The sequence below is a fragment of the Calonectris borealis genome, chromosome 5 (assembly GCF_964195595.1).
Source record: "Calonectris borealis chromosome 5, bCalBor7.hap1.2, whole genome shotgun sequence".
Lineage (NCBI taxonomy): Eukaryota > Metazoa > Chordata > Aves > Procellariiformes > Procellariidae > Calonectris > Calonectris borealis.
Genome location: NC_134316.1, coordinates 3700702 through 3726233, shown reverse-complemented (window position 1 = coordinate 3726233; position 25532 = coordinate 3700702). Strand labels below are relative to the sequence as shown.

At 53.6% G+C, this 25532-nt stretch overlaps 1 protein-coding gene across 2 annotated transcripts in view; it reads left to right on the top strand.

The window, feature by feature from the left end:
• The window catches only part of TRIM9 (tripartite motif containing 9), a 70750-nt gene that overhangs the window by 19245 nt on the left and 25973 nt on the right, over nucleotides 1–25532 (top strand). For both annotated transcript variants that reach the window (XM_075152454.1, XM_075152455.1), the window contains exons 2-3: nucleotides 19694–19789; nucleotides 20256–20378. In XM_075152454.1, coding sequence (XP_075008555.1) covers nucleotides 19694–19789; nucleotides 20256–20378 — 219 coding nt within the window. The remainder of the gene's footprint in view (nucleotides 1–19693; nucleotides 19790–20255; nucleotides 20379–25532) is intronic.

Here is a 25532-nt window from a genome sequence, read left to right as displayed (position 1 = left end):
ACTCTTGGTTACTCTTAGACTGGGAATGAGATGCTTCCCCATCTCTGCCCTTCCCCGCAAGTCCTGTTCCCTCCTTGTTTTGAAGTCTCTGTAATCTGGCTTTTTGGGTATCTACAGCACCAGATGCAATCTGGTTGCTATCATGTTTTGGGAGTAATCCTAAATCCAATCCTTTCCAACTTGGGAAACTTGGATCCAGATGTAGAGGCTCAGACTCCAGTGCCTGGAGGAAGGAGTTAACAGAGGAGAAGGGCTGGGTTTACTGTGTTTTTCCTGCACTTGAGGTGAGTCTGAGCTTCCTCGCTCTGCTCTAAGTGCTTTCCTGGCAGCAGCCACCCGAGCATCTCTGCCGCTGCTGTGGTGAGTGTTGCATTCCCAGAGCTCCAGTATCCATGGTGATGGGAAATATTTCTAAAGTGGTACTTCATAGGAAATGTGAAATCCTCGTCCTTGGACCTGTCCTTTGATCTCTGTTGCACCTGCCCTTGGTTTTTTCCTTGGGGAGCAGAAAGAGCCCTCCCCTATGCAGAGCAGTGGCAACAGTCTTTGGTTTAAATGAGCAGGAGCTCAGTGCATGCCTGCAGAGCCTCCCCTCTGCCCAGAGGGGAAAGAGGAACTGCTTTCGGAGAAATCACATACGTAGAGGTAGGACTACATGAAGCCCGAGGGGTTTGGCAGTGGCCTTGCTCTGCTGAAGAGCCTGGAGCTGCCTTGCCCCCATGCTGAAACCCCAGTGGGCGACTAGGTGGGAGCATCTTTGCTCAGAGATGTTCATGGCAGGCAAAAGCTCTTTTTTTTAGTAATACAGCTTTGGTCATAGAAAACTTCAGATTAGAAGGGACCTCAGAGAGCTCAAGTCCAGCCTTCTGCCCAGAAGCGGCAGCAATAACTGAAGGAGACAGTTTCTCTAGTAAGCTCAACCTGGGGCAAGTCCCTCTGTCCTCTGCTTCTTTAAAGAGACGCGAGAAGAAGTATTGCCAAACCTACAATCCCTGCAACTTCCCAGGCATGAGAAATGCTTCGGTACTGCCGAGAGCTCCTTGTCTCTCACCTGGGCTGCCTGGAGTCTGCAAGAGGCTCATGGCTGAAAGCAAACACCCGAAGTGGTGGTCTCCAGAGAGGAGTTTCCCATCCTGTTGGAGAAGGAAGGAATGAAGCAGCAAGGCCAGTCGATCCATACGCATCTTGATCTCATTTCCCCCTCCTCCTCCTGCTGCTCCTGTGTGGTACCAGTGATCTCAGAAGCAGAAAGCATAAAATTAGTGATAATTTGCTGATGTCTGTTGCTAGTGAAGTCTTGTCTGCCAGTGACTGCTAGCAAAGCAGAGATCTCCCAGCGTTGGCACTGTCCCTGCCGAGCAGGCTGGCTGGCACAGACGGGCTGGGTAAGTCAGATGGGCTCTGCACGTCCCGGGGGAGCTGCCCTGCCGCACAGGGGCTCGGGTGTGATGGCAAAACGGCTCCTGAGCAGTCACACCTTGCGGCTGAGTGTGCTAAGGTGATGTCCGCTCTAGCTCACTTCAGTATACGTACATGAGAGGCATGGCTGTTTCGGGTGGTATTGCCTGCGGTTCAGCCATCGCACCGGGGTTTGTGGCAGAGCCGGAGCTTGCTGCCGTTTTCTAGAGATGTGAGGGAGAGCTCAGGACAGCTGCTGGAAATGCTCAGGTCCCCGAAGCGTGTTTCACTGATGGCTTTGGGGATCCTTCTTACACAGAACATCTCTGGAGATTTAACGTTTCGCTTTTATGCTCATCAGGCGTTCACCATTAAACATGAGATTTAAAGCACTAGCCAAGAGCAACATCTAGAAAAAAAATAGGAACAAAGAACCCATGTTCTCTTAAAAATACGTCAGAGAAGCAGAGAGAGAGGGGTTTGCTGTGTAGTCCCGGGTTAGGTGGGTAGTGGTGTATTTGCCCAAAGAGATGATAATACCCTGTGATTTATTCGGTCAAGTCTCGTACACAGTACAGTCGATTGAAGACCTTAGAGGAGAGCACAAAAAACCCTCCAAAAGGGTGTTGTGAGCTATCCTGCCTGTAGGGGAAAGTCATGCTGACACAGCCTCAGCTGGAGGATGGTGATGGTGTGGGGCACCCAGGCATCGAGGCAGTTGCATGGTCGTAGCACGCAGGGAGAGCGGCTGGAGTGACCACAGGGGAAAGAACGAATGAGCTGGGCATTGCGGAGAAGAGGGGGTTGGAGAGGGGGATTGTGATGGTCTTCGAGCCTATAGCAGGCTGTTGCAGGCTTTGTATTTCCAGGAATGCAGCAAGAAGTTTGGCGCTTAAATTGTAGTGGAAATGTCGTTAAATTTACCCTTCTCCCAGGGCAGGCTTTGTGATTGGGAGTTTTGGCATATGGGCAATGGCCAGAATAAGTGCTAAGGACCCCAAATGCTATCTCCTTCAACAGGTATTAGCCAGTATCCCATCAGGGAGTATCAGATTGGGAGAGATGGTCTAAGGCTGAGAGCATTTAGATTTGAGACAATAATGGAAAAGACCAACTGCGGGCTGTAGTCATAGAATCATAGAATGGTTTGGGTTGGAAGGGACCTTTAAAGGTCATCTAATCCAGCCCCTTCAGTGCTGATGCTGTTTCACTTCAGCACATGCCAGACTGCTTTCTGCAGGGGCAGATGGTTAAGAGCAAATAGCCAGAAGGAACATACACAGAAAAGCAACAGTCTTGTAGTTGTGTAGGACTTTGGATGTGCCCAAGGTAAGATTTGAGTGGGAGAGGAGATACTTTTGTTACGCTAGTTCAGTTGGGAAAGGCAGACAAGCTTTTGGGTACACCAGCCCATCCTCAGAGGCTGCAGCATCAAGGATTCATTAGGAAGTGCCAGCAGATGGGTTGTCTGCAAGGCTGTGATGCAGCCCCGCTCTGTGGAGATGCTGAGGGGATATACGTGCTTCCTCCCCTTGAAGGGAAGGCCTCTTCATAGCCAAAGGGAAGGAGATGCCATCTCCCATCTGTGCCTTTGAAAACCTCCCTTCAGCTAAGTCCATGAGTGCTTGCTGATGTTCTGTAAAATCCCAGTTTTGGTCAGCAGCCAAAGAGGCAAAGGGCTGTGAAATGAGAAGCTGCTGATAAGGCACCGGGCCGGGATGTCTGAAAGCCGCGGTGTGTTGCCAGCTCGCTTCAGATGGCCGGTGAGACACTGCACAGGACTGACAACACGCGGAGCCGCGAGGATGCTATGGCTGTGTGACCTGTTTGGTGTCAGCCTGCACACTGTTGTTGTTTGAAAGTTGTGCTTTTACCTTTGATTGAAGCACATGAGGCCTCCTTAGACCGAATGCCCACCCACCCAACTGCCCCAGAGCTTTCTGGTCCACACTGGCAGGAGATGGGAGAAATAGGCTTGCCCAGCATCACACTGGTCACCTATGGTGATCAGGGCTTGGACTCCACGCGTCCTGGATACCATATCAGGACCACGTTTGGTAGGAAGGCAGTTGCATTGAGCTGCCCTCTGTGGTGGGACTTCGTGGTTATCAGTGGTGGTGCTGATGAGTTGCTGTTGTTCTCCCTCCAGTGAGTGCACTGAATGCCGGCCGATCGCAGCGATGGGGTTTGTTCCTTTACCTTAGTGCCTCAGTGAGTACGGCTGAGAGCTGAAGATACAATTTGCATTTCTAGGTGATTAAATGTCAAAGCAAAGTCAAGATGTTGGCTAGCTGTCAAGCCTGTTTACGACTGTGCCAGACTACAGCACACAGATGGTTATTAAAGGCTATAGGACAAGACAAAAGAATGGTCAATACACTCGCTGCAGAAAGAGGAATTGCTCCATGGGGCTTTCAGCCTGCTTTCTCCTGTGTTTGGGCTAGGCTGGTAAAAATCATTGTTTAATTAGGTTTAAATTTAACTCCAAACAAAGTAATCAGATTTAAAGACTTAATGCAGTAATGGGATGGAAGAGCTAAAGTGTGAGTAACCACGGAGGCAGGCTGAGTGGGAAGGCAGTAATTGGATTGAAGGCAGATGGAGCATCATTTTAAGGCAGAAAGCATAAGATCTGCTGCGTGCACTTCCTGGGTATCGGGCAATGCGCTGCCTGGGTGACTGCCTAGGGGAAGATGCTTGGAGCTCACACACAGCAGTGGCCTGGCGTCTGTGTACTCTTGCGCTAACTGTACCCCGAAAAGCGGATCCGCTGATCCCCCGGCAGCTTCACCTGCAGGCTGATGGTCTTGTTTTGTTTGCACGCGTGTGGGTCCATAGTGCCTTTATTCTGTACAGGACACAGATCTTGGCCCATGAGATCATAACCTGAGTCTTTGCTGACATGTTTTTCCATGCACCATGGAGAAAAACGGGGTCTAAGGAGACGGGGTTTACCTTTCCTCACCATTTACGGGAATGTCCCCCAGATTTTTTGAACAAAAAGATGCGTCAGTAGTTTGTGCTGTTCCAACCTAGCCAGACCCAAAGCTTTCCCTATTACTGACCTGATTGGAAGTGGTTTAGAGCTCCTCGACCTTTTCTGGCAGTCCTTCCCCTAGTGCTCATTTGTTCTGCATAAGTAAGAGCATTTCATAGCAACCCTTGGGGAGCTCATTTTCTTCTGGATGGACTCAAGCCCTCTGCTACTCCTTGAGCCTGAAGGAGAAGGGAGGTCAAGTGGAACATTGGCCTGGGGGGTGTTTGCTAGGTAGATGGCAGCAGGTTGCTGCTGCGTTGCTTTTCCTTTGTTGCGAGAGATACCAAACCTCTACCCTGATTGCTCTGCCAACAAACCTGAGTCCGACCTGTGGGAAGTGGGCTGTTCGCTGGGTATTTTCACAATGCACGGGTGGGTTTAAAGAATTCTGCAAGAAAAATATTGAGAGGATCTTGCCAGGAAAATGTGGACCAAAACTTGAGAGGTTTGTCTCAGTATGGATGCAGCGCTGGTGGTCGACCCATCTTCAACACATGACAGCTTTGAGCCTTCTACAGCAATGAGCTGAAGCAGGGAGAAGGTTTTGCTATGGGTTTTCCTATAATTAATACTGGCCATAACACCATTGCTGTTTCAAATCCTACTCTTCGTGTCATGGGCACATGGGAGTTCTTGGGAAGAGCTGACAAGGTTGACCATAGCTAGATGTTCCCTGAGCATTGTGTGGAGGCCTGCTTTGATGTTTGCCGTTGACCAGAGAGTCTGTTTCTTTGTCTCTAAAACTTTGTTGGGAATTCATAGCACCCCACAGCCTCTCTCTTCCCCACAACCAGCACTGCATTTGCCACATGGCTAGAATGAGCCCGCTCCCTCCTGCACTGTTTGGGAGCTAATGGTCTTAGCACAAGGCGTGCTTGCATGAACAACTAGGTGATGGGGCCTTGCCTGGACATGTGCCTGACATGCAATTGCCAGAGGTGGCCAGACATGCCACGCTCACAGGACAGCAACAGTGGCATCTTGCTCATATGGTGACTATGCCTCTAGTCCTATGATGGACAGCTTTCCACCTCTGTAAGAGGCTCTGTTGCCTCTCCTGAGGTCTTCCACTAGCTTGTGGGAGGAACGGTGCAGAAGAACCTTCTCTTGAAGGGTCTTATTGGTGCAATCCTTTACATCCCATAGTAGTTTTCCCAGAGAACGGAGGCTGCTCTTGGTCACAGCAGTGTTGTGGGTCAGAAAGTGGCTTGGTGTCCAGGCTTTTACCTTGCAGCAACTTTTGCTCTTGTAAATTCATTTTTAGGCAAGTTAAAGAACGTATCTCGGGTTCTGTCTGTGCTGGACAATGGAGATTTTCTTTGGTGAGACAAAGAGCAACAGCCAGAGGATTTGTTTGATCTTAATGGAGAAAGTAAGTGATGTTTGGCCCAGTTCTCCTGCTAACGTGAGCCCAAGCAAGAGCAATTCTGTTAAGTGTAACACCATGTGTCAGCATGCTATTGCCGGGGAGTTGCCATGACCTGCTCTTCCCTCTGCACAGCAGGGAGTGGAGAGCTGGATGGTTGTAACACCAGCACACTCCTTTATCGCTCACAAAAATCTGTTTTTAAGCCCATTTCTCCAGGTTCTCCTACTTTTGCAGCATGCCTGAAAGCTCCTAAAAAGAGTCCATGCTCTTACCAGTGCATTCCCGCTGAGCCATTTGTCTTTCTATCTTGCTCAAACCTCCTCCACTGCCCCTTGTTTGATTCCAGACCCCTTGTAGAGGCAGCTCCCTCTCCGATGTGCCCTGGGATGGTCCCTGGAGCTGGCTGCTTGGGGTTTCTTGTGTGTGTCACTTCACTGGCCCAGCGTTCACCTGAGCCAGCGGTGAACGCTGGGCCGTGGGGGTCTGCTGCTGCTGGGAGGATGACCTGGAGAAATGACCACCTGTATCTCAGAGGACAGCGCTTGGGATAACTGGCCAGCATCAAGGGGAGGCTACACTTGGAGCTGGCCCAGGAGCTCAGGACACAAGTTGAGTGCCTAATGCCTGTTCCCTTATGTCTTCTACACCGTGGGAAGAATAATCCAGGACTCGGAGGCTTCTTCAGAGTGAATGGAAAATGCCACAAGGAGCAGTGATCTAAGGGGGGATCGGCTGCCATACAGATTAGCTGCCTAGCAGCCTTCTCAGGCAATGCAGTGTCTGGTTCTATTAACTGCCTTTCTCTCTAATTAAGGCTGTGCAATGAATTTGTTACTTTTTAAAAACAATAATAATGCTATTTCAGTGGCTGCCTGAGATGTGGAAGATCTTGCTTGATGAGCCAGTTCCTTCTGACCTGCAGAGTACTCCTCCAGAAGCTGAACTCTCTGCTTTCCAAGGCTGATTAGAACTAGATCAGTTGCCTTGATTACCTTGCGCTGCCGAACGTTATTACTCTCAATATTTGAGAGTGCAAATGACTCTGCACTGACTTCCTCAACAGCTGTGCAGCAGACCGGTGGGTAACTCTATGTCAGTAAGCCATCTCTCTGGATGTTTCCCTCCTGGATGCTCGTTCAGGGCTGGTTCTACGTCGCTAGGGGTAGCAAAGGAAAGCAGCATTAACAGCAGCTCTGAGTAACGTGCATTCACTTTCTAGGGCACCAGGAAGCCAAATTTCTGCAGTTTCCCTTCAGCACGGACTCGTTTTCTGGATGTTTTTCTGGGTATTCCTAGTAGTCAGTCTGTAACGTGTCCTGCCCTTTGTCATCCCTGAGGGAGGGACATCTGTTGATCAGGCCAGAATGTACCTGATTTCAGCAGGCAGCCCCAGTGACGTCAGGAGGTTGACAGCTATACTCTTATACTCTCCCCTGATTGATTTCCATCCAAGGAAGACCTTTGCCAGCCGACCTCAACCCCAATCTGCTCATCTCAAGCAGGAGGCCACAGTGCAGCTCTGTGGTGCCATTTGAGAGCTCCTCTGGACACAGCCCAAGCAGCACAGAGCTGCACCCAGGCCAATTAGCCCCAGCGCCGGGCATGCTAACGGGGCTGTGGCGTGATGCTAAGCCGTGCTGCATGGTGTCGTGCTCAGCTCTCGCCTGCAGGTTTCTGACACCATCGCTTGGCCAAAGGATCTGTAAGCAGGACCAGGCACGCTGTCCTCCTCGTCTGTGATTCTCTTCTCTTGGCACGAGGGCACACGGAGCTCTCAGCAACCTGGACACGTTCCCATCTCCTCTCTTGTTTCCGGATCTCTCTCACTGGATTCAGCTCTGCTCATTTCATCTCCCTGCCCCTGCGCTAGCAGCAGCTGCGGTCGGAAGCGGGGGAGCCTGGCGGAAGCCGTGCCCGGTGGGAATTGCCCCTCTGCAGATGAGGAGAGGAGGCACCCCAGGGCAGAGGGGTGAGTGCTGTCCCGCCTGACTCCTCCAGCCGTGAGGGAAACGGGCTCCGGGCCCCGGCAGGGAGCCCAGGAGGAGCAGGGCATGGCCCAGGCACTGTCTGCCCAGGGCTCGGAACCCGTGGAACAGCCACTGGTGGCTGCAGTGACAGTGCCCGCCAGGCTGCCCTTCGCCCCGCAGGGGTTTGCTCCAGCACTCAGCCCTTTGAGGGCTGGGGAACAGCAAAGGGAGCTTAAAACCTCTTTTTTTCCACAAATATAGGAAAAGCGTGTACAAGATGGTGTGTTCCCAGCTTCTCCAGAGAGAAGTGCAGGTGTAGCTGTGTGCTTATTCTGCCTCTAAATTGCACCTCTAGCAAAGAACCAGCCCGTCTGCCTGGGGACGTGGCTGTAACTGCTGGTCCAGGGGAGCTACGAGCATTCCCACCCGCCCAGGATGCTGCGTGTTGTTGCTGGAGCATGCCTTGCAGGGGAGGGGAGAGAGCCCGGAGAAGTCATTGCTCAGCTGCGAGCTGTCCTCTGCCTTTTGCCAGCCTCATTCATCTCTAGAAACATAACAACACTGACGCGCAGCAAATGAGCCCTGTGCTTCCAGGGTGATTTGGAAATGCCACTGGCCGCATGACAGCAGCTATAGATCAGCGTGCTCCCAGCTGGGTCACAAGTGACGGTAATCAACCATCGTTATGATTGCGTTCCTCAAGACATGGCTCAGCACAGTCATTAAAAGGAGCTACGTGCTGCTGTTGCTCTGGATGGACTGGCTTGCACCAGGGTCCTCACCTTGCCTTTTCCAGCCAAATCATCTCTTTGCTTCCTCCCGTCAGCCTCATTACAACCCCTACGGAGCTGCCCATACTTTTACTGCTGGCATGTGTCACTTTGGTGTCTGCATCCATCACATCTGCCCATCTCCTCAGCCCAAGGAGCACTCCTTTAGCATGCAAGGGCTGGGAACAAGCCCAGCCCCACGTTGCACCCTTGGGACCTGGGAGCTGTGCCCAGGCTGTGGGAGGATCTCCGCTGCGCTGGTGGATGGGTGATGTTGGTCGTGTCCTTTGCAGAGCTCTCGCTGTTGTGGCAGTCAGAGGCTGTGCAGAAGCATGAAGTCAGCAGTGAAGTCAGCGTTATGTCAAGGCTTGGGCATCACTAATGAAGACGAGGGGAGCCCTCTTCCCTGAGCTCTCATCTTGGCCTCCAGCAGTGACAGGGTTCATGCATCTGGTGAAGATGGTGAACAAAGACTGCTTTTAGTTGATGCCTTCTTGTTAATTGCTCTACAAATTCACTGCTATCTCACAGCAAAGATGCGTGGCTTTGCCCTCCGTGCCTATTTTGGGCTACTTCAGACTTGCTGGGCCCGGTGACTGTCAATTGCAGAAGCAGCAAAGCTACCCCAGAGTTGCAAAGGCACCGATGAAGACGAAACAAGGGCCAGTGTGCAACTTCACGGCCCTTCACTGTTGGCAAGACACTGCTCCTGGGTGCACTGATGCCGGGAGAGGCACTTTGGATCTACAGCAGGCCTGGCTGAGGGAAGGAAAAGGAGGGTTGTGCACGAATGTATGGTTCAGCCTGTGCTAATTTCTGCCCCCCAGGCTGCAAGGTTGGCTGTGAGTGCTCCAGAGGGAGAGATGTGTCCTGAGGATCCCATTTGGATCTCAGCTAGCTATAGGCTTTAGAGCTGGGAGCTGAGTTTCTTGCTGCCTGCCATGCCCTGAGCTGCCTCACGAGGGACGATGGGAAGGAGTTTATTCTAGTTTCGCTTGCATGACCCAGCCACTAGCAAAGTTCATGGCTTTCCGGCCGGGGTTCAGAAGAAGCCAGACTCAATCAGTATCATCTCGGTTCCAAGACTCCAAGGGAGACTGCCACCCAGACCAGGATGTGGAAGTGGCTCCGCTCAGAAAAACAGCCTGCAGTGAACAGTGTATTTGCAATACTCTCGACCTGCATTTCCACCCTGACGTCTGTGTGCAGAGCTGCAGCAGGACCTGGACTCCTCTCAAGGACACAACCTGGAAGATGCACTCCAGGAGCACACCTAATCCAGTGCAGCTGAAGCAGGACCGGGCAAGGGTGAGTCCAAAGTGTCTCTCCTCCTGAAACATGGAGAGAGTGGATCTCAGCATCAGCACTCTACGGATCTGCGCCGATCAGTCCACAATAGTTGGCCTTTTTTAAATAGTTTCTCACCCTTACCTTGTTTGCCCCTCTGTGTACCCGTGGGCAGGCAGCAGACCCTTGCTTAGCTTGTGTTTTTCTTAGCTTCCCTGTACTAGAACTGACAGTTCTGTCTGACTTCAAAGGCACGTATGTTAGGTTTTGCCAATGAAAAGCTAAGATGATTTGTGGTTGAGTGTTAATGAAGGAAACCAGGAATTAATTGGACAATATCAAAGAGCTATTACTAGGTGCTTGTATTTTTTCTTCCTAAAAATCAAAGCAAGGACTATATCCTATATCAAAGCAAGGACAGAACATCTTCAACACATCCTCACAGCAAGGAACTGTCAGCAAGGAGCAGCCCAGGACATTACATACCTCTTGTATTTGTCTAGCCCAAGGACTAGGGACAGCCAAGCAAGTTGCCACACAGGAACTGATGCACACTGAGTGTCCCTGTGGGCAAAGCTCGCCTTCGTCAGGTTGCAAGGAATCGTCCTAGATCTGCCCTCTTCCAGGGGGCTAAGCTAAACCAAGGTTGATCCCTCAGCAGTGCTTGAGACGTAGAAGGTCACTGCGGCTCCGGTGGTACCTAACAACTTCATCTGGTGTCCCCACATTTTTGGAAGCAAGCCATTGGCGTGTTATCTCACAGGCCACTTGGCAGCCGTATCTTCTGCTGGAGAGTTTTGCATGCCTGATTGTTTGCCCCTTGAAGAAGTGGGGTTAAAGTGCAAGGATGCTGGAAGTTGGGGGTTCAGGTCCTCCTCCTCGTACAGGCTTCTTCCAAAGCCTGCTGAGAAATCATTGCAGGCTGCAGAGCACCAGCTGTCCTGGCCACAGAAGGCCTGCAGACCGGGAAGCAGCAGGTTCAAGCGAGCACAAGGATTCGCAGCAGGAGCAAAATGCTCTACGGTTTCAGAGTGGAAGAAGCAGTGTGTGACCTGTCCCCTCAGGCACCCACAGCCTGGGCGTCCCAGCTAGGCTGTCATGCACGCTGATCCTAGCAGGGGGTCTGGGGCCAGAGTTATTCTTTCACAATTTTGGCATAACAATTACATGCATTAAAGTCCATGCAAAGAGAATAATTGATGTTTTTACCCTAATTCTCTTGCTTCCGTAGTGCTGGCTAACGTGCAGTTCCAGGGCTTGGCGACCAGGTTGCAGCAGGTTATTTTCAAAACATTAGAAGTCTCCTTTCAGAGAGGACCCCTGAAGCCTGGGGCTGGTCGGGGCACAGACCCCCGTCCCTTTCTGCCGTGCGTGCAGGCTGAGGGGCTCTGGGCAGCCAGGCAGAGAGCTGGGCTAGGCAAGTCGCCGTGCTAGTGCAGACGGACTGCAGCCAGGTTATAACTGAGACCAGGCTAAATAAAATGTGCAAGAAACTCAGCGTGAATTCAGTGTTGCCCACGGCAAGGCTGGGAGGAGGCAGAGCAGCGTGCCTGCCCGGGGGCAGGGAATCCCGGAGCCACATGGGAGGCAATGAAAGGGTTTTAGCGAGGTCACGCTTGAAAAGAATATATCCTTGTTTTATTTCCAGGCTGGAGCCTTTGAATCAGTTCTGCCTGCTGAGGAAATACAGTGCCCTAGTGTCTGCGTGAACAAAGCCAGCGGCCGGGGCCATCTGTGCGCCCAAGTGACAGCCCATCGGTCCTGGGGGCTTCGGCTCCTGGCTGGTTATTGCAGTTACCATCTCACAGGGGAGGTGATGTGGTAGGATGGGGATCCCAAGGAAGCGAGCAATCCCACAAACGCAGGGCTTGGGCCCCGAAATGGCACAGACACAGGCTTAGCCACGTACCGAAGGGGTTGGTTAGGCCAGCACCGTGCCGCAGCAGGCAGGCATCCTGGTGACGTCCAGGCTCGCAGGGGCGGGCAGCTGTCCCCAGCCTCCGACCTGAGCTCTCAGGGCTTGCCCTTCACAGGGACATCCCAAGCACTGCTCCTGGGGACCCGGCCTTGCCCTGCCCTCCCCAGACCCAGTGAACTATGAGGTGAGGCACTGGAACAGTGAAGCTGTGGATGCCCCATCCCTGGAAGTGTTCAAGGTCAGGTTGGATGGGGCTTTGAGCAATCCAGTCTACTGGAAGGTATCCCTGCCCTTGGCAGGGGGCTTGGAACTAGATGATCTTTAAGGTCCCTTCCAGAACAAACCATTCTATGAACACCCATAACCCTGCGGTAGCTCCTTATTGCAGGGGAGAACAGATGCGCATCCACATGCAAGATTTCACCTTGATACGCAATGACTTGGGGCGGGCGGGAATAAATAAAAACAACCTGGGCTGAGCTGATAAGGCTTCCAACTCCGACACTGCCAGGATTGGCAGTGATTTCTGCTCTATGCTGCAGCACCCAGAACGGCTTTGCCGTTCTGTTATCAACACTATCAAAAAATAAGTGGATTTAACAAAATCCCACCAGTTGGCAGGCAGCAGCTCAGCTTTGGGGCTTGGCATGGGGCAAAACCCACTGCATCACCACTCCCAGCTCATGAGAGGGCTGCAGCCTGTCTGCCTGGCAGCAGGGACGTGAGGTTTTTTTCCCAGCTGAATTCTCCACTGCCTCCATCCTGGGCTGGTCCACAGTCATTCTGGAGTGGCATGCTTTGGGTGGCGTGCGTGAGTCTGCCGTGTTGCTGCATGGGGACAGGGGAAACTGGTAGAAGATGAGAGAAAGGAGAAGGCTTGCAGGAGGAAAATTCCCTGTGCACAAAACACAGTCTATGTCCCTGGGGATGCTGAGCCCCCTCAGCACCTGCTGCTGTCTGTGGGCACTGGGTGCCTTCGGCACTGCGGAGGGGTCAAGGGCTGGGTGCTCTGCTGCTCCACGCAGATCGATACAGCCATGCCAGGTTGGACTCTTGGGCATCCCAAACCTACTGCATCCCTCCCAGTTTGCACTGAAAAGGCTATAACTCACCCGTGCTCCATCCGGGACTGGGGATCCTTGTGGAGCTGCACGTGGGTGCCACCACTGTGGAGGCGAGACACCCCAAAGTGTCCCCATCTCGGGTGACCTCCCCTGCCAGGTGCTTGGACCTCCCCCCTTGGGTTCTGCCAGGGGTTTTCCCAGCGTTACAGATGCAAAGGGCTGCGTGCTTCCCCCAGGAGGACCCACCATGGTCTTGGATTAGCGGGTGTAATGGCATCTCCAGAGCTGCAGGGACCGCTTTCCAGGTCCTGGAATTAACTCTGATGTCAATACAAATTGCCCCAGAGATAATCCGCTCTGCAGATGCCCGCCTGCCCCCAAGAACCAGCCTGTCTTGCACGTGCGGAGGATCATCTGCTTTGTAGACCCCAGCTGCCCTCCAGGCTGCTGCAGAGGCAGCAGGAGCAGCCCAGCCCTGAAGCAGGCTCCCCGTGTGGAGCTCCTCTCCCAGGGACTGCTGTATCTTAATAGTTTACATTACACCTTCCCCCTGCATACCCCTGTTTCCCCAGCATAACTGCAATGAAGGAGGAGAACCAAGACCCCCAGTACACAGCGGTAGCGGTCGCTGCCTTCCCATCCCTTGCTCCCCCCGTTGTCTGCAGCGAGGGAGCAGGAGCCATTCCTAGGGTTCATTTCCAGCCTGCAGTTTGCACCCAGGAGCTTTAATCACAAACCTGGCTCTGTGTGTGTGCGTGCATGTGTCCTGCTGACAAGCGTAGGCTCTTCCGTCTGTTACTTTATTTGCAGCTTTATGTCGGGCTGAGAGCACGTCCTTCTCACGGGAAGCCAGGAAAACCTGAGCTGGACCGATGTCAAATGCGCAGCAGCAGAATGGCGCGGTGTTTGGAGAGGGGTAATTCACACCCACGCTCTGTTCCTGTCGCCAGCCTTGGCTCAAAGTTGCAGTTAATAACAAACTAAGATGGTCCGGCTTTGCGCACCCTGCAGACACAGAGCATCCGTCGCCTGTATCTACTCTGCATCCCTGCCAGCAGCATGCCAGCGTGGGCCTGGGAGTGAGCGCTGGTCTCCAGCTTTCAAGGCTATTTGCTGCCTGATTGCTCTCCAAAGGTGCCGAGGAGTTCAGCAGGCAGAGACCGAGTGGGCTGCAACGAAAGCGCTGCTCTCCACCAACCTTTTGGGCACGGGATGAGGTTGCCTCGGGTTGTAACCCACCGTCTGCCGCACATCTGCGTTTCCAATGCGATGTCAGGGGACCGAGCTCAGCAGAGCAGAAGGGAAGAGGAAGAGGAGGACCTTTGAGGAGGTTCAGGTTTGATAGCTGTAGCTGCAGAGGTGTAAGGCAGTTTTGGTAAAAGATCTCCTTACGTGCGCGCAGGTAGTCAGTGCCTAGCCCGGTGTGGTGTCACATCACATCACGTGCATTAGGAGCTGGCTAGAAGCTGCTGTCTCTGAGCAGTGATCAAATAGAGCTGTTTCTGAGTAGGCTTCAGGCTTGTTTGCTTGTCTTCATCAGAGTAAGTACACAGGGATCACTGATAGTGTGCAAGGGAAACCGGGAGGGGGTCTGGACTATTCAGTGGGAGCAGGGGCAGCATGGCCAGCGGGCATGGGGGTGTTGCTGGAGAGCAGCCGGGGGTTTTAGCAGTCAGGGTATGGCAGCGATGCTAAGTCAGCCCCAGAGGACTGAGTGCTTGTCAGGGGGGCAAAGGAGGACCGAGGAGAGGGGTGAGGGTGTGATTTCGTTTTGGCATTTATCATTGCTGGGAGCAGGCTCAGGAAGGAGCCTCCCCCGGAGCAGATCGGCGGGCTCCTTCACAGCACAGGGCACAGCTCCCCACGGCCGCCTGTCTCCCATGAGGACCAGCCCCCGCAGAACCCCGGGACGCGGCACTGTCCGGTCTGGGCTCCCCTCGCCCCGCGGTGCAGGCTCGAGTCGCAAGGGGTAGGTTCAGCCCAGGCTGCAGCTCCAGGCAGAGCTCCGCATTACTCTTCTTAGGCAGTGTCAAATCCAAAAGTCAGGCTCTCGTGACTGGAGCCAAAAGCCAATTAGCAGCAGTTTAGCTTCATCAACTTCCTGACTGAATGCAAGTTTAATTAAACATCCCATTTTAATTAGTCAGACATCACATACAGTAAGCTTGCCTCAAGATTCAAAGGCTGTAGGTCTATGCTTTAATTAAAAGAAAAAAGCATATGACTTCAACTCCAGCATCTGTGACAGCTCCTCATCCTTTCGAGGGTACAAGCAGAACAGCTGGGAACAGCATCTTTTCTTGCCATGGCTTATTCCTCTTCTCTTTTACCCCTGTATGGATGCTCCAGCAGAGGAACTGGCTGGGAGATGACTTGGTTGGAAGGAGAGAAGAAACAGCGACGGGTTGCAACACTTGGGGTGTCAGTGCAGGTATTGGGCTCTCAGTGTAATGCCGAGAGTTCTTTTGGGGTCTCCCTGGGGTGACAGGGAGCACCTAGCCCATCTGTGGCTGGTAAGGAGGTGCAGTCATCTGAAATCTTTGAAGCAGGTATGGTCTGCAGCAGCCCAGAGGAGGTGGCTCTCAAAGGGCACGCACTTAAGCTGTAAACTCCGTGCTATAGGACCTTGTGGGTGATAAAAGCTTATGTTGGTCCACGAGGAGACAGGACAGTTCTGTGGAAGAGAAATCCAAGGGGGGTTACACAGGCTACACGAAAGCCATGCCAGCCTCCTGAGGTTCCTGAGCTGTGAGCTGTCGGAGGCTGGAAGAGCTCCATTGTACAGAAGATGCCGCACTGGGGTGTACATTTGGCCTGACCTTGAACAGAAATGTCCTTTCTTGATCTCATTTGAATTTGTGACCTTTCACCGTCACACACAAGCTTGCTTTCCTGCATCTGGGTGGGGGCAGGCAGCGCAGAGCTGCACAGGTCCTGGGTGGGCAGGGTCATGGGGAGCGGGGCTTCCAGCTGGCCAGGGGACCTGGGCTAGCAGCTGGGTTTTGGCTTGCCCTCCTCTCCACTGAGCAGAGAAGGAGACTGGCATCTCTCCCGAGTACTCCAGGTGCTTTCTCTAGCATCAGAGCCTGCAAGCGAGTTGGGGTTTGAAACAAGAGCAACTGTTCCTCACTCTTGTTGGTGGCCAGCGCTAACTTCAGACTTTTCCCGGTGTGCCAGATGGAGCTGTCACACACAGCCGGCTCTGCAAATCCAGCATCCAATGCGGAGCGGGACCTGGTGCCTCGTAAAATAACAGACTCAGCTCCTTCCTCGCCTCAAGGTAAATCTGGAGGAGCTCCATCGCTGGCAGCTGGGTTATATGGGAGGAGAATCAGACCAGCTCCATCTGAGAGAAGATGCTGAGTTTAAAATGGTGCTTTTCTCTGTTTCTTGGAGCCTACTCAGCCCTACCGAGCCACCAGCCTTCTGCACCCAACTGCTCACCCGTGCTCTGGGACAAGGGAGAATCAAAGAGTGACAGAAATCCCTTTGTCAGCCGCGCCTGGGAAGGAGGGTTACAGAGCTATTAGCGAGCACAAAGAGGGGATGGATTCTCCCCTAAGTGCTCTGGGGATAGAGATTTAAATGCTTAGCTCCCATTAATGCTAATGTGAATTACAGAGGTCTCTTCTTACTGCCCTTCAACAAGAGCATTGAAAAAGAGGCCAGCTTTCTGCAAAGAACAAAATCACTTGATTTTAAGACGCCACTAAATGGGATTTTTCTTCATTTCACGCTCATTAATTCCCCTGCCTGTGCTAGCTTGGAGTGGGACTCTGCTCTGGTCCAGCGCATGCGAGCTGGCTGGCCCACTGCACGCTGGAGGACGCTGGGTCTCCATCCACTGTCCCCCCTGCTCTGCGGGGGGACATTGGTCCCCAGCGCGGGGTTCCCGGCCCCAAGAAGCCCCAAAGATTTTGTTTCCACATGGAGATGCAAAGTGCAATGTTCCAGCTTTTCGCAGCGAGGGGAAATCCCTCCAGCCTGTGTCAGGAATATTAACGGCATCTTGTTTCCTGCGATCTGGTACAGCACGCGCAGGAGACAAGGCTTGAGGTCCTCCTGCGCAGAGGATTCTCCTGAGTCTCCATCTCCTGCTCTCTCCGTGTAGATCACACACTTGTGGGAAACCTGTGACTGCCTCTGTGTCCAGTGATTAAATCCTTCTCCGAAGCAACAGACTGCATTAAAGCTTGGGTTTGCTCCAAGGGTCATGGAAGGTACTGGTAGAATTTACGGACCCAATCAGTCATTTAATTTCTCTCCGCAGCCTCTGACTTATTAACATAATAACAGAAACCAGAAGGACTTTGTTTTTCTGTGGCATATGGTTATGAATCACGTTGTCACTGCGCCTGCAGCGCTGCCCTTAATGAATACATTCAGGCATGCCTGTGAGTCCCTGCGCACATTCCCGTACGCGCTCTGTTGTCGTATAGCATTAATTAACCTTGTTTAATGGGCTAACCGTGATGGCTTGCAGCTCTGAGTCCCCAGCGGGGATGCAGCAGGAGAGCTGGGCAGATGTTTCTTTCAAAGGGGATGTGTCCAGGAACGTGTCTCCGCTCCGGGAGAGCCTTGGCATCATGGGGACCCTTCCTGGAGATCGGCATGAAGCTCATGCTGATGAAAAACCAAACCTTAGATGTCCATTTTCCAATGAGGAACCTGTGGCCACCCATACATAGGAACGGGAAAACACCCCAACTTTGTGATGCTAGCTCTTCCTGCACATCACTGTGAGCTGGGCGGGCCAGTGTCAGCACCCCAGCCTCCATGCCGGGGACGAGGGACAGGGCAGGGTGTCCACTGTGCACCTCATCAACCTTAGGATTGTGGAAAAAATAAAGTTTCCTGACGGGTACATAAACCTGCCCCTTGCAGGCAGTGGTGGCATTGAGAACATCTCGAGCGGAGGGAAGGGCTGAGCTGAGGAGGGGGATGCAGTGCAAGACCTGGAGGAGGGAGGCTCTGAAGGAGATGGACCATCTTTTTGTGGACTTTTTGTGGCTGCGCCTTGGAAGCCATTGCTCTGTGAGACTGGGGGTGTCCAGGGTGAAGGAGCTGCACGTGGACAGTGCACGCTGGCATTGCAGAGCTCTCATTAAATTTTAAGAGCACATTTTAAATGCTTTCACATTAGGAAAGCCTCAAAGAGTTATGTTGATATAAAGATTCCCTTTCTGAAATGTATGTTGATAGAAAAATAAACCTTCCAAAGACTTTATTAAAGGAAAAAACACACCGTGCTGCAATTTTAATGAGGAGCTTGTAAACATAACAAATTCCCGCTGATTTTCTCTATTAATTGCCTGCATTATCGAAGACCAGAGCCCTGCGGCGCTCGGTTCTCAGCAAACCACCTTGCTGGGCTTAAGACGTCTTCCTAAATCTGAGAGGGCTGGAGCCGTGTGTGGGCTGTGGAGGACCAGCGTGGGGCAGGGGAAGGAGGCTTTTGCAGGGGCACAGCAGAGAGGACGAGGCAGGGCTGGGTCATCCCTGCGGTGCGTGGGGCTGCCAGCGCCACAGGGAGCAGCTCGGGCTCCGACCTCGGCTCTCCTCCAGCCTTTGCTCGGGGAGGGGAGGGAGGAGAGATGGGGAGGCCCTGCTGAGCTGACTTAGCAATCCCATTTTTATTAGAGATGCATTCGCTGATTAGCTCCACATCCTAATGACTCGGGCACGATAAATTACAAAGGAAATGCAGAAATCACTAGGGTTATATTAACATCTCCTGGGGAAGCAGCAGTAAGGTCATTTTCTGGGCCATTAAATGGTTGCCATTCGTTTGTTACCTCGTCTCTTCGATAGCAATTCTTTTTTTCTCAATTTCAGCCCAGCGCCATCTCAGCAGGCGCTGCGCTCCGGTGACCTCGCATCCCTTCTGCACGGACACTCCCCCTGCTCCCCTCTCCCGTCTCACCTCCTCCATCTCCCCGCGCCGGCGTCCGGGGGAGCACGGCACAACGGGGCAGGTGCCAGCCCGGTGCTAGCATCCTGACCACAGGAGGGATGGTCACATTAGGTTTTTGGAGATTTGGGGACATTAGCCATCTTCTGTGCCTGCCACAAAGAAAGATCACACCTCAAATCCTGCGTGGTGTTTGCAGGCATTTTGCAGCCCACAAAAGAGGCAAAATCTCTCCCAGAGGTAAATTGTCACGGGTGATTTGCCCAGCTCTTGAGATAATAACTCTTACTGAAATCACGGCAAAAGGGGACGATTCCGGAGTTAATGTTTGGAAAGTGCCAGGAAAATGAAAAAGCGCAAGACATGATCATTATTATTACCGTGTTACGCAGCTCAGCTCAGCACGGGCCGGAGCAGGCTGTGGGTGTGCGCTCCCACCCCTAGCACTGGAGGAGGAAGGGGCAGTCAGTATTTTGCATGGTGGTGGAGGACCCGGCTTTGCCTTAGCTTTCAGGAGGGATTGGGAGATTTTCAGTCTGATTCGGGTGTCCTGATCTGTGCCCTTTTGCTGATCATCCTCAGCAGACGTGGGTCAGATCCTACAGGATTTTTGGTGTCTGGCTCCCTGGAGAGGCACAGATCCAGGCGAGGTATTGACTGGCTCATTTGGAGACCCAGGATGGATGTGGCTTGTCTCTGAGCATCCAGGGAAGCTTGTGGAGGAGGTGGACACTGAATATCTGCTTCCCAAACCCAGGGCATCCGTGATGATGGCCAACCCTCCTTTTCCTCTCCTCACACGCAGGGCAGCAGGGGCAGGACACCTCGGTGGGTTGCTGAAGGCTGCGCACCCCGGGAAGGCAGTGCTGGGCTGCAGTCCGTCCCCAGCCCAAATCACACACGCATCAGCTCCTCCACCGCAAGGATGAATCCAGGACGTGGAAATGACCCTGCTTTTTCTTCCCCCTGCAGAGCCAGCTTTCCCAGGCCCTGAACGGGTTGTCAGACAGAGCCAAGGAAGCAAAAGAGTTCCTGGTCCAACTCCGCAACATGGTGCAGCAAATCCAGGTACTGTGTCTCCTGGACGAGGAACAGCCCCTTCCCACGGGGAGGAGCTGCTCTCTGCAATCCTCTGCCCCATCTCCCCGGCTTGGTCTGGTGGGTGCTCTCCCAAAGGGGCCCACAATCAGCACCTGCCTTTCCATATTACCCCCTGCAGCCCTCCCAAAAACTGCTGCTCCCAAAGCTGCCTGTGTCGTGGAGTGAGCAGCAAGACCCCAGCCCTTCCCATCTCTGCCATAGGCAGATGCAAGGATGTGGCAGCATGGACCAAACCTGTTCCTCACGTGCCACCACCACATTTGCCTTGAGCCAAAGGTGTAAACACCCCATGGGCTAATGGTATGGATTTGTGTGTTGCAGTGGTGCAGCTGCACATACAAAAATGGCCCATGTGGTATCATAAAAAAAAATCAGGTTTCCCAGTTGCAGTGGAGACGTGCCCTGGGCTGTGATGCTCTGCTCTGACCCACAGGAGAACAGCGTGGAATTCGAGGCCTGCCTGGTGGCCCAGTGTGACGCCCTCATCGACGCCCTCAACAGAAGGAAAGCCCAGCTGCTGTCCCGGGTCAACAAGGAGCACGAGCACAAGCTGAAGGTGAGCCCCTATCCACCGGCTGAGCTGGTCAGAGAGCTTTCTGCAGGGTTGGCACCAAATGGGGGCGAGGACCTTGATGCTGTTTGTTGGGGTGAAGCGCTGCAGGAGGAATGGGGAGGTCACGAAAAAGCCACTCTTCTTGCTTTTCACATTAGCTGAATTCCATTTCGCTGCAGATGCCCAGCCCGCTCCCAGCGTGACGGGTCCTGAGCAAAGTGCTGCTTCCTCCAGGTGGTGGTTCCCACTGAATTACCCCATTGCTGGGCCAAATAATAGTCGTTAGGTCAGCAGAGCCATGTTTGCAGCATCCACAGGCTGGAAAAGGACCTTGTTCATGCCCCATGTTGCTTCCAAGCTACTAGCATAATCCTGCAGGATGCTGAGTGCCTGTAACTTCTGCTGGCTTCAGCTGAAGTCCTGGGGCCCTTGGTGTCATGAGATGCCAATTTTGTCATCAGGCAGGAGCAGGAATTGCTCTGTTTTCTGTGCTTGGTGAGCACATCGTGGCCTCAGGGTGATGGCTGCACCGAGAGGTGAATTGTTGGCACTGGGGGAGCTGAGATGCAGCTCTAGACGTGAACGTTGAGGTCAGCTGTGAAAATGGGCTCCTGGCTTCTGTCGTTCCTGCAGTCACTACACCGTGTCTTTTCAGCTGGTTTGGGGCTGAGAAGGGAAGCAAAGGGCCAGATCTCACCGGGGACCGGTGGAGTGCGTGTAGCAGTGCCCAGTATCTGTTGGACAAGGTAGTTGCACCCTGGCCATCACTGATACGGGCCAGCTGAGGCATTTGGCACCAACATCACTTTATGCTTCAGGGTCCCTCATCCAAGGGCATTTCAGTGCTTGGGCTAGAAACATCTGGCTCCACTTGCATCCCCCCTGGTCTTGCTTTGGGCCGTCCAGGAGGTTCCCAAAGGGATTCCTGCGCCTGCCTAAAATGAGGGAGGATGCCATCAGTCTCCGGTCTGCCTGCAGACGATGGGCACCGCAACACAAGGGCTTGTGAGCGTTTCCATCGGGAGGTGGACAATAGCAGCTTTGTGGGACCAAGCCCAGCATCAGTGCTCGGTGTCTGACAATAAAACGCAACCCCAAACAGGCATGCCACGTCGCCAGCCTGTCTTCTAGGCGCAGAGAGGACCCCCACTGCCTGGTGGGCTCTCTTTCCCTCTTCCCTTTCAGAGCATGGTTAATTAAACTCTCATAAAGCCGGGCAACACAAAGCAATTTCCCTGCTCAGCACAACCCACGGAGGCCTTTCACTTTTTGGCCGGAGGAAGGGAGCTGCATCCCACTGCTTGCTCTTACCGTATTGCCTGTCCCCCCAGCATCTGCACACGTGCACCCCACCCCCATCCACCCTCGTTACCAGCCTGGCTTTGTCATTAGGCAGGCCTAGCCCTTAAAAGAAGAAACAGCCCCTGGGTTTCAGACTGGACTCTGTTAAAATCAGCCCTCGAGCCTCCCTCCCTGAAGGACCAAGCTCTCGCAGCTCCCCACGCGCTGTGGGAAGGGAGTTGCATGGGCAGGAAGGGCTCCGTGGCCCTGCGTGCTCCAGCAGATGTGGCACACGAGCCTGCATCCCGTAGCATCACAGCAGCTGGTGTTTAAAATACAGAAGCTGCTCCCCCCTACTCTGCAGCCCGTGGAGTGTTGGTCAGATTTTTAGCCTGAAATTATTTGATTTTCCCTTTCAATTCTTGCAGGGGGGTGGCAGGGAGGTAGGTAACAAATGCAGCTGTGCTGCCTTGGCCTTAGCCTTGTAGGGGGAGAGTCATGCAGCGCTGACCCACCCGAGTGCCAGCTGGGGTTTTGCACACTGAGATTTGCCTCCCAGGGTTTCAGCGTGGTCAGGCTGGGACACACAGACTTGGCACGCAACCCAGGTGGACGCACGTCCTTCCCCTCTGGCTTGGGGACAGGGACAGAGAGGGTCTTGCCTGCTTTCACAAGCTGCAGACAGGACAAGGGCTTTAGGAAAGTCTCAGTCCTGTTGGGTACCTGCCTACTGTCCTCCTTGTGCACGCACAGGGTCCCCAAGCCACACCAGGCCACCAAGGCGAGCGTTCACCACCAACCCTACAGCCTGGTCCCCTGCGCCCCCACCCCCCCGGCACTGCTGCTGTCCCCATGTGCTCTGTCACCCCGGGGAAGGGGCTGCCCAGTTTCCCCTTTGCCCCCTCCAAGGAACCCCCTGGACAAAGGAAACAGCCTTTAGGACAAGAAGAAACGACCTCCAGTTGCACCAGGGGAGGTTTAGATTGGATATTGGGAAAAATGTCTTCCCAAAAATGAAAGGGTTGTCAAGCCTTGGAACAGGCTGCCCAGGGAAGTGGTGGAGTCACCATCCCTGGAGGTATTTAAAAGACGTGTGGATGCGGTGCTTAGGGACATGGTTTAGTGGTGCTAGGTTAACGATTGGTCTTGATGATCTTAAAGGTCTTTTCCAACTTAAATGATTCTGTGATTCTATGAAAGGCAGCACCTGCAGCTGCAGCTGGGCACGGGCTGGGCTGGCCTCGCTCAAAGGGTCGGGGAATGCGACAAGACATGAAAGGGGAGCAGCATTGTTCCTGGAGCAGCTGCCTCCCGACGGGACGTCCCCCCTGCTGCCCTGGGGCTGGCTGGGGGAGATAACAAAGCCCCCAGCTTTCTCCCCAAGGCTCTGGAGCGCTGGAATCATAGAATCATAGAATCATAGAATCATACAGGTTGGAAAAGACCTCTAAGATCATCGAGTCCAACCGTCAACCCAACACCACCATGCCCACTACACCATGTCCCTAAGCGCCTCATCTACACGTCTTTTAAATACCTCCAGGGATGGTGACTCCACCACTTCCCTGGGCAGCCTGTTCCAAGGCCTGACCACTCTTTCAGTAAAGAAATTTCTCCTAATGTCCAATCTAAACCTCCCTTGGCACAACTTGAGGCCATTTCCTCTCGTCCTATCGCTGTTACTTGGGAGAAGAGACCGACCCCCACCTCACTACAACCTCCTTTCAGGTAGTTGTAGAGCGCGATGGGGTCTCCCCTCAGCCTCCTCTTCTCCAGGCTGAACACCCCCAGTTCCCTCAGCCGCTCCCCATCAGACTTGTGCTCCAGGCCCTTCACCAGCTTCGTTGCTCTCCTCTGGACACGCTCCAGCACCTCCATGTCCTTCTTGTGGTGAGGGGCCCAGAACTGAACACAGGATTCGAGGTGCGGCCTCACCAGTGCCCAGTACAGGGGCACGATCACCTCCCTGCTCCTGCTGGCCACACTATTTCTGATACAGGCCAGGATGCCGTTGGCCTTCTTGGCCACCTGGGCACACTGCCGGCTCATGTTCAGCCGGCTGTCAACCAGCACCCCCAGGTCCTTTTCCTCCGGGCAGCTTTCCAGCCACTCTTCCCCAAGCCTGTGGCGTTGCCTGGGGTTGTTGTGGCCGAAGTGCAGGACCCGGCTGGAGGTGTTGCAGAGGGAGCAGGAATCCTTCCAGGGTGTCAGGAAGGATGGTGTGCAGGGTGTGAGACTGTGCAGCAGAGGGGCCACCTCCCCACCTCCGCCTGCCCCGTCCGCAGCAGCACGCTGCGTGCTCGGCACCGTCTCTTCCTACAGGTGCCCTGGCACGCACTTTGCACTGAATTTGGACCCGTGGCGGGTCCAGCTGCAGGGCCGTGGGGCTTGTCCTGGTTAATGTTCTCATTAGGACAGGACAACATTGGCCGCTGGCTTGCGGTGATAGCTTCACCCCTTCCCACAGGAGACCAGTCCAGAGCATCCTAGCCTGGCCTGCATGTCCACTTGCCTCTGCCATGTCCCCAGAGCAAGTCAGCTGAGGAGGAGATGAGCAGATAGACTGACCAGTGAGACTTAGCTGTGCCACCCAGGAGCCCTTTCAGTTCCAAACTAGTTGCTCCAGCAGCCAGCGTGGAGCCGCAGCGCCCTGGCTGCAGCCGATCTCTCCGTGGGCTGCCCCTCCTGCCTGCCGGGAGGTTGGCCATCACGGCACGGGACGGCACCGTGTGAGCAAGGAGGAGAGGCACGGAGGGACAGAGCTGCCGGCTGGCGCGGTGCCACAGGTGCCTTTCACCAGGGAGCCCAAATTCCCATTCCCGTGTGGCGCCCGGAGTTGGGCTTGGCTTAGCTTCAGGCCTGACCTACTTTGACTTGACACATATTTCATGGAGGCAGGCACAAATCCAGGTTTGCCTGTGGGCCAACGCTAATTGCTCCGGAGGAGGAGAGGTTTGGGAGGAAATGAACTTGGAAGGGATGTTTCCCTGCCTTTCCCCAACCTCCCCCTACACTTGGATTCAGATTAAGAACCCGGGCTTTAAAAAATAACATCTGGAGGAGCAGTGGGGCCAGGTGCCCGCTCCACCTGCAGGACAGACCTTCTTGTCTGTCCTGCTCCTCATTGCTGGCCTGGTTTTCAAAGGATCAGCATGGTTTTACCCAAGAGAAAATGCCCCTTGGCACGGGCCAGTTTGAGCAGGGGATGTAGAGGCTTCCCTACGGTGTTGTCCCAGGAAGAAATCTCTCCTTAGTCCGCGATACACATGGACTGAGCTCTGTAAGCCCTTTAAGTTCTTGGCAGTGTGGTGGACAGTTCTGGCCACCTTCTGGCCTTCAGGTCATGGGGTGCCTTTGCTCTGTGATTTCGCCATGGTGCTTTGGCTGCAGAGCCCTTGCAGGCAAACAGTGGTTGTCACCTTCCCCAGAGGAGCTGATTATATAGGAAATGCTCACCAAGGGCTCCTGTCCGTAGCGCTAGATCTCCAGAAATGAATCGCTGGTCCATGACCCTTCTTCAGGGGTTACAGTCAGGATTTTCTAGGAAGCCCAAGGGAACTTGGTGTCCCCCATTGGATTAGGTCACTGGTGATCAGGACTGGTGTAAAAGGATGAGAAACAGGACAGAAGCACAGGTTTGGTTTCCTGTACCGTACCGTTTCTGTACGGAAACAGCAGACAGGACACACAGGTCAGATAAGCTCATCACGAGGTGCGTTATTTCCCGAAGATGCAGATACCGCTGCTTTCCCTTACAAATCCCTCCATACTCTGCACTATTTCCCCCCTGCCAGGGTGTCTGAGCACCTTGGGAAAGTCATTGGCACCAAGAGCTGGGCACTGAGCAGCTCTGCAGAGCTGTGATCACGTTGCAGG